Source organism: Oncorhynchus kisutch, linkage group LG8, assembly GCF_002021735.2.
Source record: "Oncorhynchus kisutch isolate 150728-3 linkage group LG8, Okis_V2, whole genome shotgun sequence".
NCBI classification, from domain to species: Eukaryota; Metazoa; Chordata; class Actinopteri; order Salmoniformes; family Salmonidae; genus Oncorhynchus; species Oncorhynchus kisutch.
This window is the reverse complement of record NC_034181.2, coordinates 38,715,416-38,729,807: the sequence shown is the minus strand read 5'-3', so window position 1 is coordinate 38,729,807 and position 14,392 is coordinate 38,715,416. Positions and strand designations below refer to the sequence as shown.

Genomic DNA, 14,392 nt, shown 5'->3' with positions numbered 1-14,392 from the left:
AAGCCTGAGTTGACTGACTGTGCCTTCCCTGTTTGTATGGTAGGTGGGTTCTCTGGAGCAGTCTATGTTGGATGCCCTGGTGCTGGACAGAGTGGACTTCGTAAAGCTGCTGATCGAGAACGGAGTGAGCATGCATCGCTTCCTCACCCTCTCCAGACTGGAGGAGCTCTACAACACGGTACTTCAGCTCCACCATGGCTGACAGCTCTGAACTCTGACCTCTCACTGACTCCATGTCACATGGAATGTATCAAACAGTCATAACATTGTTGCAACAACTGCCATAACCCCTGGTATTTGTGGAACAAAAATTGTTATAAGCTATTATACTCCCTCCTGGTGTTCCTCTGTAAGGTATGCATTCCTAAAGCCTTTATAGCGGCTACATAAGACAATATAACCTCCTTCATATGTGTTCATTATGAACAACGGCATACGGTGTGGTACTTGATTCAAATGAACCATTTGTCGTAGCTCTGCAGCTTGCTGCAGGCCGGGGCGTGACTCACGGACTGAACTGTGCTTGTGTTTGTTTTGTCAGAGGCATGGACCATCCAACACACTACACCACCTGGTCAGAGATGTCAAAAAGGTACAGTTACGCGTGTGTGACCGCGTAGGCGTTGGTGTGAGAGTTAGCCTGTGTGCGAACGCAAGGGCAGCACTTTTTCTATTGGTCTAGACTTTGTGTTGCTTTTGTTTTGCGGATTGTGTTTAGCTCTGTAGATCGCTATTGTTGCTAGCGGCGCATCTAGGAGCCGGATTTTCTCCTTCCTCAGCTGGGGTGACAGCCGCGGCTGCCTAGAGATGTCTCCGTCTTTTGTCTCTCTCTACCCCTCCCATTACTCTTTCTTTTGCTCTGTACACACTCACTCCATTTGAGTCCAACGCGGTATTATGTACCCATATGCACCACAAGATTGGTCAAACGTATTGTAGTCCTGCAGATCTGACGTTAAACCAGGGAAGGCCCACCTCTAATTAGGGTTGTCACAGTTAACTTAGGCCCAATTACTCAAAATGAGCTGCCATTATGTATTGCTATATGTGTAACTTACGCCAAATTGAGCATCTCTTCGAGTATTGAGTGTGTACGACATCATCATGTCATTTATTATAGAGCCTTTTGAGTGCATATGAGGCGTTCATTTCTCCACTACTCTCTGTCTCTGTGTCTGTCTTGCTTGTCCCTTTAGCCCTCTAATACTGATTCCATCCTATAATACACCAAAGGCACTAACTTTATTAGCTTTAATGAACAAGCTATTATGCCCTTAAATGTGGGTATATTCAAATGTTATACATGCTTTTGAATTGTAAGACTTATAAAACTTACGGCCTACACAGTATATGCTTATAAATGTGTATAATGTTTACAAATAACAGAATGTTTAGTTATTAATAGTTTATAAATCGTTCATTAATAAGTTATTATAAAATTTGTGACAGTGTTACCCCAAAGCCTTTAGATAATAATCTGACCGGACTACGGTACCTATGTAACAATACAATTGTACGTGTCCTTAATTCAAGATTATGACCTCTAGTGAGAGCTCATAGAAAGGTCAGCAGCATCAGTATTCAGATCAGATTAATCGAAGCATAATGGATTGCAGTAACATGTGCTACAATGGGAGAGCTGTAGAGGTTACGGTGAGTCATGGTGTAACCATCCACGATCTAAACTTTCCCAAAGTCCTTAGCTCTGTACGCAGGGTGAGAAGGGTTCCGGTACTTCAGGGGATTGGACTAATCAATATCATGCACACACACACACACACACACACACACACGTGCACACGCACACTAGTGATGCTCAGGCCGCAGCCCCCGCGGGTTATATCTGTGAGGCGGGCAGGTTAAAGGTCATGAAATATTGTGTGGATGAAGGGCAAGTGGTTGGCGGTTGAATAAAGATAAAACAATGGGTTAAAATACATAAATCTGTCATTCTTTTGCAATTCATTTCTACAGGCTACATTGAGGTTTTTCTTTCAGCATTTGTATATGGTGTCAGTGCGTAGCCTAAGCCTAAGCTTTTGGGTCTAACTGAAGTGTGCCAAATACACAGCAATTACCAAATGCCTTTGGGACCTTGGGCAGAAAAAGTTCACGTCGATCCACTGAGACAAAAAGAGTAATGAAGGACAATGACATTTTATTTTATTTTATTTGACAATGTCCGGGTTAAATTCAATAAGAGAAAAGCTGTGAAATGGAGAGTTAAAATAAATAGAAGGGAGGGACATAATGGTAGTCTAATGTTATAGAAGAGAGGACCAGAACAGTAGTCTAATGTTATAGGAGGGAGGACCAGAACAGTAGTCTAATGTTATAGAAGAGAGGACCAGAACAGTAGTCTAATGTTATAGGAGGGAGGGACAGAACAGTCATCTAATGTTATAGAAGGGAGGGACAGAACAGTAGTCTAATGTTATAGAAGAGATGGACTGAACAGTAGTCTAATGTTATAGAAGTCTAATGTTATAGAAGAGATGGACAGAACAGTAGTCTAATGTTATAGAAGACAGGACCAGAACAGTAGTCTAATGTTATAGAAGAGATGGACTGAACAGTAGTCTAATGTTATAGAAGTCTCATGTTATAGAAGAGATGGACAGAACAGCAGTCTAATGTTATAGAAGGGAGGGACAGAAGAATAGCCTAATGTTATAGAAGGGAGGACCAGAACAGTAGTCTAATGTTATAGGAGGGAGGAACAGATTAGTAGTCTCATGTTATAGAAGAGATGGACAGAACCGTAGTATAATGTTATAGAAGACAGGCCAGAACAGTAGTCTAATGTTATAGAAGAGATGGACAGAACAGTAGTCTAATATTATAGAAGAGATGGACAGAACAGTAGTCTAATGTTATAGAAGAGATGGACAGAACAGTAGTGTAATGTTATTTAAGGGAAGGACAAAACAGTAGTCTAATGTTATAGAAGGGAGGACCAGAACAGTAGTGTAATGTTATAGAATGGAGGACTAGAACAGTAGTGTAATGTTATTTAAGAGAAGGACAAAACAGTAGTCTAATGTTATGGAAGGGAGGACCAGAACAGTAGTGTAATGTTATAGAAGGGAGGACCAGAACAGTAGTCTAATGTTATAGAATGGAGGACCAGAACAGTAGTGTAATGTTATTTAAGGCAGGGACAGAACAGTAGTCTAATGTTATAGAAGGGAGGACCAGAACAGTAGTGTAATGTTATTTAAGGCAGGGACAGAACAGTAGTCTAATGTTATAGAAGGGAGGACCAGAACAGTAGTCTAATGTTATTGAAGGGAGGACCAGAACAGTAATGTAATGTTTGGTAAAGATTTGGTGAAGTGGTAAAAGAGGATGATAGCAGTGCTTGCTGTGGTATGTGTGATGATTGTGAAGTGCTATAGAAAATCAACAGTCACAAGACAGGGACTTCGAAACGGCACGTCAAGGGAATTGTACTGTTCAAAAGGGTTTAAAGTAGCCTCACTGAAATCTGGCAACCGATTGTAGGTCTATAACCTCTCACATACCCTAACATCATTTTTAATCCTGCAGAATTAAGCATTTATTGCATAAAAATGTTACTCTTGAACAAGTTCTTAAAGCATCTTAAGGGAATGAATGGTTAAGGATCGTCTCTAAAAGTGCTATATTCATCATCATCATAAAAGCTGATAGTGTTTCAAACACATAAAATATGCATCCAAGCTGAACTGAAATATGATCAAAAACATGTTGGGTTGTTTTAACAGCTTCATATTTCCTTAAAACCAGTCAAATTGGAAATTTTGCACCGAAAATCTTTCCCTTTTTTAAATGTTTGCATTTCCTCCCTGGGCTGTAAACACCTTTGCTGTACAAGAGAAGCAGAGATGAAAGAGGAAAAAGGAAACAAATTGTACCGACGTCAACTACATTGAAGCATTCCTTCTATCGATTTGTGACTTTACTCTGGTGAGCAAGGGTTTATTTAGTTTTTCAGGGTACACAAGTAATGACAGAAGAGAAGCTACATTTATACAAATGATCATATTCCACTTTGTCACATATAGTCAGGCGGTTGCGGATGGGTTATTACGGATGGGTTATCACTAACTCACACCAATTAACTGATATTGGAATATACACTACCGTTCCAAAGTTTGGGTTCACTTAGAAATGTCCTTGTTTTTGAAAGAAAAGCAAAAAAAAATGTGTCTATTAAAATAACATCAAATTGATCAGAAACACAGTGTAGACATTGTTAATGTTGGAAATGACTATTGTAGCTGGAACCGCAGATTTTTAAAGTGTACAGAGGCCCATTATCAGCAACCATCACTCCTGTGTTCCAATGGCACGTTATGTTAGCTAATCTAAATGTATAATTTTAAAAGGCTAATTGATCATGAAAAAACTTTTTTTGCAATTATGATGCACTGCTGAAAACTGTTGTCCCTGATTAAAGAAGCAATAAAACTGGCCTTCTTTAGGCAAGTTGAGTATCTGGAGCATCAGCATTTGTGGGTTCGATTACAGGCTCAGAATGGCCAGAAACAAAGCACTTTCTTCTGAAACTCGTCAGTCTATTCTTGTTCTGAGAAATTAAGTCTAATATTTAACCGTAGTGCATGGCTCTTTAGGCTTTTGCCAAATATCTGTGTTTTCCTCTCTTCCTCTTGTCCTGCTGTGTGAAGGTATGGTACTAGTGAATGTATGGTATTGGTGTGCAGTAGTAGGATACATTGCCTCAACCAGAGTGGCCCAAACGTATACTGTTCTCCTTTTCTCTTTCTGGAGGAAAGCTTAGACTGTCATTGGCTACATCATGATTCCCAACCCTTCTGTTGAAGTGTGCAATTGCCCATCATGGATTTAAAAGCATTGAATTGTCAGTGTAAGCATCAGATGAAGGGACGCCATTGTTAAGTCCATGAGCAGGAGTGTGCTAATGCACACTTCGGGTGAAGAGTGAAGAATCGGGTTTCAGGCATTTTTATTGATGCTTGTTATTGGCTTTAGTGTGTAACTTGCCCCTGAACTCTAACCTCTGGAGCCCCTGGTGCTAGAATGAGACAACCAGAAGTTAATTGTGATAAAAACTAGTTGGGTTCAGCCTTTCGTACCTAGCATCATGAAAGCAAGTTGTTACAGTAATTGTTACATATTTTTTAAATAAAGGTTAATCAGTTACTTGCCATATACATACAATTTCCCAATGCAATCAATTGAAGATAAAGGAGAAAGGCACTATAGGTTTGATCAGAATGATTATGCTGTTTGAGAGCGTTTTCCTATGTTAGAGAGCACATTTACTAATCGTGATGCTTCCAGCTGCAGCCCCGCATTAGCCTGTAACTTAAACTAGCTGTGACTAAGCTTTGACTGAGCTTTGGCTGGATAATTGTGAGGCTTTACTGGGATAACAGAAACCAAATGGAGCGCTTTTTGACAAGGGGATACAGGGAGCGTTCCACTAAAAGTGACCAGGGGATGAGATGGTATCAAATCATCCGTCGATGTATGATCATTGTCCCAGCCCATCCTCCCAATGTATCCCTCCCCCAGCCCCCACTGGATCAGAGAGCTCTGATTTCTATCTGAAGGTGGATGATGAAGGTCCATTTCTATCAAAAAACGCTCTCTCATTTGTAATCCTGTTATCCTCATCTTCAGACATCTGTCCGTCTTTCTCTTCCAGCACTGAACCCCTGATACGATCTGGCCATACGTTACAAATGCAAAAGAGCACAGAGTGATCAGGCAAATTAAGTAAGCATTGATCAGATTTCTACATTTTTCAATTTCCTCAAGATTTGCAATTTTCCATCTTCTCCTTAACATTTCCCCTATTTTCGTGGTCTCCCTCTTCTTTCCCCTCTTCCTCCTCCTTCCTTTACTCCTCTACCCCTCTTCTCTCAGAGTACAGTATACTGATGTCTATCTCAGTGCTGTTGAACTAAGTTAAATTAAACTAAGCTCAGATTAGTTCATTTAAACTAGGTTATAAACTCTGTGATCTTATCGGGGGTCTGTGTCTCCCATCTCTCCTTGGCCTTGTGCTGTATACTCACTGACCTTGTGTGTTTTTTCTAAGCAAGAATATCCCGTGTTCAGTTGGATCTACTTCAAGGTGAATCAACTAATCACGTATTATTATTAACACAAAACAAGTGTGTAGATGTGTGAAGTGAAGTGTGTCTGATTTGTGTGTGTTGTTTGCCCTTCCTTTCACCGTCGTATGCTCAGCTGCCATGGGGGTGTGCGGTTTTGTCTGACCAATCTCTTGGTCCCCAGGGTAACCTGCCACCAGACTACCGCATTAGTCTCATTGACATCGGATTGGTCATTGAGTACTTGATGGGCGGAGCTTACAGATGCAACTACACCAGGAAGAGGTTTAGAACTCTGTATCATAACCTCTTTGGACCCAAAAGAGTGAGTGGTGGACCAGCTTTACAGTTTCCCATTCTGCTAATGATGCATGTGCATGTGTCTGCATGTCTACTTGTCTCTGTGGGATCAATTGAATCGAACATTCATTGTGTTACGGTATTTACGCTTTAGTTCCTTTTCCCATGGTCAAATTAACTCCCAGACGGGTCTTGGGTACTATAAACAAACCTACTATTAGTAATCTGGTAAACTCACCTCAGGTATGCTTTCAGTGAAAGCCAACCTGCGCCTCACTTTTGCAGTGATGTAAATGTGGTACTTACGTAACCTTTTTTTGTGTGATCAAGGGACGATGCTGTAAATTAATATACATAAATATGCATATCCCTCTACGTCTAAATCTGCACTAGGGATACGGTCTCCTTTTCTCCCTCTGCCTGCAAACTCTCCCAAACTAGCAATAGAATGCAGAGATCATTGCCAAACTGCACTGCACTATATTGCTTGGAACAACGCTTGTGAAATAGATGGGTTGGTTGTTAAGCAAAAAAACTGAGGTGTGGGCAACTATGGGGCAAAACAGACAAGGTTGGCTTAGGTTGTTTACCACATTTAAACTACAGTCTGTCTTCAATGTTTATTGAAAACATAAATAAAGTTGCACAATGAGCATTTGTTTCCTCTCAAATACATTGTTACAGTTGGTAGTTAGCTAGCTTTTGAATTTGAGCCATATCAGCATAGATGTGCCATCAGTCAAAATACTTAAAAACCAGACATGGTATCAGGATAAAACTAATTGAAACAAGCTACTTTAGATTTCCCACATGGCACTTTCTTGTCATTGTTGCTAGCTATCTGGCCATCCAGTATCATAAAAAGACAGGGTCTTCTGCCCCATGAAGCGTGCACATAGTTTTTGTGACATTCTCAACTAAACCGTCTATAGAGATTTTTGTTGTTGTTGATTTTTCAGTTTCAAGGCCTCCTTCAAGACAAGGCTCCTTGAAGAACAGACTAAATGTCAACTATAGAAAATCGCTATTCTAGGACTATTGTGTAGAGCAATGTCTAGTCCATCAACATCAGCCAATGACTATGCAGTGTGTATGCATGTGTGCATGAGGTTGAAAAGAGAGAAAAAGTGAAGGATAGAGCAAGAGAGACAGAGGATTCAAGACAAAGAGGTAGACATCTAAATGAGCTGTGATCTGTTTTAAAACGATTTGGGCACACTGACAGTGTCATCTTAGATGAAAAAGCAGTGTGAATACAGGAACAAACACACACACAAACACACAATGTGGTAGGAAAAATCCTGAAATAGGTGCAGATATCAACATCCCCACAGGAGACCTGAGTTATTTTTACCAGCAGTTGGGGAAGCAGGTCACATGATGGCTCATTAATGCATAATTTGTACACAGCCTGCTTTAAAACGAAGTGCCTGCTGCTGCATAGAGCTCCATTTAGCCAGCCACCCCCTTACACAGACAAACACACAGAGATTAAATATATCAGGTTACAGTAACAGGTTACTATCTAAAGACAACAGGTTACTGTTTATCTATAACAGATTGCTGTTGATCTAGAACTGGTTACTGTCTGGTCTCGAACAGGTTACTGTTGGTCTCGAACAGGTTACTGATGGTCTAGAACAGGTTACTGTCTGGTCTTGAACAGGTTACTGATGGTCTAGAACAGGTTACTGTCTGGTCTCGAATAGGTTACTGTTGGTCTAGAACAGGTTACTGTCTGGTCTCGAACAGGTTACTGTCTGGTCTAGAACAGGTTACTGTCTGGTCTCGAACAGGTTACTGTCTGGGCTCGAACAGGTTACTGTCTGGTCTCGAACAGGTTACTGTTGGTCTAGAACAGGACAGTTATGCTGTTTAATTGTGTTGGACCATACAGTGCATTCAGAAATTATACAGACTCCTTGCCATTTTCCACATTCTGTTACATTACAGCCGTATTCTAAAATGTATTACATTGTTTTAATCCCCCTCATCAACCTACACACATTGCCCATTAATGAAAAAGCAAAAATAGGTTTTTATAAATGTTTGCAAATGTAATACAAATAGAAAACTGAAATATGAGTGTTCAGACCCTTAACTTTGTGGAAGTATCTTTGGCAGTGATTACAGCCTTGAGTTTCCTTAGGTATGACGCTACAAGCTTGGCACGCCTGTATTTGGGGAGTTTCTCCCATTCTTCTCTGCAAATCATCTCAAGCTCTGTCTGGTTGGATGGGGAGCGTCGCTGCACAGCTATTTTCAGGTCTCTCCAGAGTTGTTAGATCTGGTTCAAGTCCGGGCTCCAGAGTGGAACTCTTTGGTCTTGGCCATAGTGGAGTTTGGAGTGTGACTGTTTGAGGTTGTGGACAGGTGTCTTTTATACTGACAACAAGTTCAAACAGGTGCCATTAATACAGATAACGAGTGGAGGACAGAGGAGCCTCTTAAAGAAGAAGTTACAGGTCTGTGAGAGCCAGAAATCTTGCTTGTTTGTAGGTGACCAAATACTTATTTTCCACCATAATTTGCAAATAAATTCATTAAAAATCCTACAATGTGATTTTCTGGATTTTTTTCCCATTTTGTCTGTCATAGTTGAAGTGTACCTATGATGACAATTACAGGCCTCTCTCGTCGTTTTAAGTGGGAGAACTTGCACAATTGGTGGCTGACTAAATACTTTTTTGCCCCACTGTATTCTAAGTCAGAACCGTCCAGAGTAGTGATGCTGAACAGGCGGGCAGGTGTGGGCAGCAATCGGTTGAAGAGCATGCATTTAGTTGTACTTGCATTTAAGAGCAGTTGGAGGCCACAGAAGGAGAGTTGTAATGGCATTGAAGCTCGTCTGGAGGTTAATTAACACAGTGTCCAAAGATGGGCCAGAAGTATACAGAATGGTGTTGTCTGTGTAGAGGTGGATCAGAGAATCACCAGCAGCAAGAGCGACATCATTGATGTATACAGAGAAAAGAGTCGGCCCCAGGTTTGAACCCTGTAGCACCCGCATAGAGACTGCCAGAGGTCCGGGCAACAGGCCCTCCAATTTGACACATTGAACTCTGTCTGAGAAGTAGTTGGTGAACCAGGCGAGGCAGTCATTTGAGAAACCAGTCGAAAGCCTTGGCCAGGTCGATGAATACAGCTGTACATTATTATCTCTTATTGATGGCGGTTATGATATCGTTTAGGATCTTGAGTGTGGCTGAAGTGCACCCATGACCAGCTCGGAAACCAGATTGCATAGCGGAGAAGGTACGGTGGGATTCTAAATGGTCGGTGATCTGTTTGTTACCTTGGCTTTCGAAGACCGAAGAAAGGCAGGGTAGGATAGATATAGGTCTGTAGCAGTTTGGGTCTAGAGTGTCTCCCCTTTGAAGAGGGGGATGACCGCGGCAACTTTCCAATCTTTGGGGATATCAGACGATACGAAAGAGAGGTTGAACATGCTAGTAATAGGGGTTGTAACAATTTCGGGGGATAATTTTAGAAAGAGAGGGTCCAGATTGTCTAGCTCGGCTGATTTGTAGGGGTCCAGATTTTGCAGCTCTTTCAGAACATCAGGGCAAGTTGTTGTGGGGGGTTCAGGGCTGTTGACCGGGGTAGGGGTAGGTGGAAGGCATGGCCAGCCGTAGAAAATTGCTTGTTTAAATTTTCAATTATCGTGGATTTATCGGTTGTGACAGTGTTTCCTAGCCTCAGTGCAGTGGGCAGCTGGGAGGAGGTGCTCTTATTCTCCATGGACTTTACAGTGTCCCAGAACTTTTGGGAGTTTGTGCTACAGGATGCACATTTCTGTTTGAAAAAGCAAGCCTTTACTTTCCTAACTGCCTGTGTATATTGGTTCCTTACTTTCCTGAAAAGTTGCATATTGCAGTGGCTATTCGATGCTAATGCAGTACACCACTGGATGTTTTTGTGTTTTTGTGCAGAGCTATATCTGTTCCTGGTTCTACATTTTTGAATAGAGCATGCTTATTTAAGATGGTGAGGAAAGAATAACCAGTCATCCTCTACTGATGGAATGAGGTCAATATCCTTCCAGGATACCCGGGCCAGGTCGATTAGAAAGGCCTGCTTGCTGAAGTGTTTTTGGGAGCGTTTGACAGTGATGAGGGGTGGTCGTTTGACCGCAGACCCATTACGGACGCAGGCAATGAGGCAGGGATCGCTGAGATCCTGGTTGAAGACAGCAGAGGTGTAATTGGAGGGCAGATTAGTTAGGATGATATCTATGCTGTGTTTATGGGCACCCTCATAGATGTGTAGATTGTGTGTAGATTGATGAGGAAAAACATGTTTTGAATCTATTTTAGAATAAGGCTGTAACATAACAAAATGTAGAAAAAGGGAGGTGGTCTGAATACTTTCTGAATGCACTGTATGCATTTCCAGACTGGTCTCAAAAAGGTAACATAGTAAAAAGAAATCCGGGACACTCAAATTAGTATGATATGTTACGTTTGGTATTGTTACATAAGATAGAAGGTTAAGGCAAAAATGAAGGAAGTGTTGTTGGTCAAGGTGGATGGGTGGGCATATAATGCAACCGTCTAGTAACCCCAAGGCCGCTTGTTCAAATCTCATTACAGACAATGTTAGCATTTTTACTAATTAGCAAATACTTAGCATGTTAGCTAACCCTTCCTCTAACCCTAACCTGAACCCTTTTATCTAACCTTTACCCTAAGCCTAAACCTAACCTTGACCCCTAACCCTAACCCTTATCCTAGCTAACGTTAGCCAGCTAGCTAAAGTTAGCATTAGCCACCTAGCAACCCCTAGCTAACGTTAGCAACAACAAATTGGAATTCGTAACATATCATATGTTTTGCAAAATTGTAGCATATTGTACGTTTGCAAATTCAAAAGACATACAAATTCCAATTCGTAACATGTTGTACAAATTGCAATTCTTAACCTATCATAGAAATTGTAATTCATAACATTACATACAAAATGTATGATGGAGATCCACAAATGAATACATACCAAACACAACGTAACATATCATCCTACATAGAGTATTTCACTTTTAAGTGTAATATGAAGTGCTCTGAGACCAGAATGGCATTTCTCTCTGTATTTGAACACTTGGCCTTGTGAGTGTGTGTAAGTGGGTCTGTCTGTGTTCCTTTATGTATGTGCATATTTTTTTATGTGACGAATTCCCCTTGACGGTGTTGATTTCTCAATGACCATGTTTTTGTTACCTTTCCAGCCCAAAGCCCTGAAACTGCTGGGGATGGAGGTGAGTCTGGGTTACAACATGGTTATTATTTGGTTACAGTTTGGTGTATTCCCCTGGTTTGCATAATGAGTGCCTGGTAACCCTTCATTTTACAGCACAGTATTTACTAGGTAATAACTAGGTAAATAACTAGTAACAAAAAGTAAATACATGTTAATAATTTAGTCCCAAATGTAATTACCTGGAACCAAGTAAGTAAGTACTACATGCTTAATTAGTGTAAAACTGTAAAACGAAGCTGTCTGTTTCCAGGTAGATACAACGTAGTTACTTGTGAAATACCACCACATTGGATGACTCCATCTCATGAAGACAACAGCAAATATGTCTGTGATCTTACCCTGTTGTTTCATGGGACCACCTTCACACTTACAGGGTAGGTACAAAGTAAGGGCTTTAAAATGAAGCTGTTGCTAATACCATGTAAGTACCCCATACTTACAGGTCAACAAATGATTTAGTCAAATGATTGTGTAGACATAGTGTACTAAGTCATTTTCCTGAAGTTACTAGGTATTTACAGTGCCTTCAAAGTATTCACACCCTGTGACTTTTTCCACATTTGTTGTGTTACAGCCTGAATTTAAACTGGAGACCTTGTCAAAGTGGAATTGTGTTTTTCAAAAGGTTTACAAAAAAATAAAAAATATTTTTTTTTAATGAAAAGCTGCAATATTTTGATTCAACCTCTTTTTCTATGGAAAGCTTAAATAACTTCAGGAGTAAAAATCTGCTTAATAAGTCACATAATATGTTGCCTGGACTCACTCTGTGTGCAATAATAGTGTTTAACGTCATTTTTTGAATGACTACCTCATCTCTTTACTCCACACATACAATTATCTGTAAAGTCCCTCAGTCGAGCTGTGAATTTGAAACACAGATTAAACAACAAAGATCAGGGAGGTTTTCACAATGCCTTGCTAAGAAGGGCACCTAATAGTAGATGGGTAAAAAAAGCAGACATTGAATATCTTCTTATGGGCAGGACGGTAGCATCCCACCTGGCCAACATCCGTTGCAATTGCAGAGCTCGAAATTCAAAAATAGCTAATTCAAATATTTAACATTCTTGAAAATATGTGTGTTATACATCAAAATAAAGCTTAACTTGCTAATCCAGCCACTGTGTCAGATTTCAAAAAGGCTTTATGGCGAAAGCAAATTATCTGAGGACAGCTCCCCGCATACAAACACATGAAAATCTGATTTCAACCAGGCAGGTGCGTCACAAAAGTCAGAAATAGCGATATAATTAATGCCTTACCTTTGAAGATTTTCTTCTGTTGGCACTCCAAAATGTCCCAGAAACATCACAAATGGTCCTTTTGTTTGATAATGTCCTTTATGTCCCAAAAATGTCCATTTATTTGGCACGTTTGATTCAGAAATACACCGGTTTCAACTCGCCCAACATGCCTACAAATTATTTAATAAGTTACCCTTAAACTGTGTTCCTAATCCAACCTCAGGTACCTTAAAACGTAAACAATCGATCAAATTTAAGACAGAATAAACTGTTTCTAATACCGGATAAAAACAACGTGAAGCACGCTCCAGTTCACGTGCACCAAAACAGTAGAGTCCACCTGGAGTGACACTTACAATGAACAGCCCTACTTCTTCATTTCTCAAAAGAAAAACATTGAACAATTTCTAAAGACTGTTGACATCTAGTGGAAGCCATAGGAACTGCAACCAGGTTCCTAATAATAAGGGTGTCCCATGGATACCAATTGGAAAATCCTATGCCCTCAAAAAAAATCCTCTGGATGGTTTGTCCTCGGGGTTTTGACTGCCATATCAGTTCTGTTATACTCACAGACATTATTTTAACAGTTTCTGAAACTGTAGAGTATTTTCAATCTAAATCTACCAATTATTTGCATATCCTAGCTTGTGGGCCTGAGTAACAGGGAGTTTACTTTGGGCACGCTTTTCATCCGGAGGTGAAAATACTGCCCCCTACCCAAGAGAGGATATCCCTTTGAGCATGATGAAGTTATTAATTACATGCTGGATGGGGTATCAATATACCCAGTCACTACAAAAATACATGCGTCCTCCCTACCTAATTTGACAGACAGGAATGAAACTGCTCAGGGATTTCACCATGAGGCCAATGGTGTTACATAAACAGTTGCAGAGTCTGATGGCTGTGATAGGAGAAAATTGAGGATGGATCAACAACATTGTAGTTACTCCACTATACTAACCTAAATGACAGAGTGAAAAGAAGGAAGCCTGTACAGAATAACAATGTTCCAAAACATGCATCTTGTTTGCAATAAGAAACTAAAGTAAAAGTTGAAGAAATGTGGCAAAGAAATTAACTTTGCATCCTGAATACAAAGATTTATGTTTGGGGCAAACCCAACACAACACATCACATAACACTCTTCATATTTTCAAGCATGGTGATGGCTGCATCATGTTATGGGTATGCTTGTCATCAGCAAGGAATAGGGCATTTATTAGGATAAAAATAAATGGAATAGGTCTAAACACAGGTAAAATCCTAAAGGAAACCTTCAGTCTGCTTTCTAACAGACACTTGGAGACAAATGACCCTTTCAGCAGGACAATAACATAAAACACAAGGCCAAATATACACTGGAGTTGCTTACCAAGATGACATTGAGTGTTCCCGAGTGGCCTTGTTACAATTTTGACTTACATCGGCTTGAAAATCAATGATCAACAACCAACTTGACAGCTTGAAGAAGAATTTTTTTAAATGTTGATTGATTGGACA

The 14,392-nt window shown here is 40.4% G+C and overlaps 1 protein-coding gene across 2 annotated transcripts in view; it reads left to right on the top strand.

Annotated features, from left to right (window-relative positions):
* The window catches only part of trpm3 (transient receptor potential cation channel, subfamily M, member 3), a 211,583-nt gene that overhangs the window by 146,454 nt on the left and 50,737 nt on the right, over nucleotides 1-14,392 (top strand). For both annotated transcript variants that reach the window (XM_031830291.1, XM_031830293.1), the window contains exons 11-14: nucleotides 44-178; nucleotides 542-592; nucleotides 6,271-6,411; nucleotides 11,608-11,637. In XM_031830291.1, coding sequence (XP_031686151.1) covers nucleotides 44-178; nucleotides 542-592; nucleotides 6,271-6,411; nucleotides 11,608-11,637 — 357 coding nt within the window. The remainder of the gene's footprint in view (nucleotides 1-43; nucleotides 179-541; nucleotides 593-6,270; nucleotides 6,412-11,607; nucleotides 11,638-14,392) is intronic.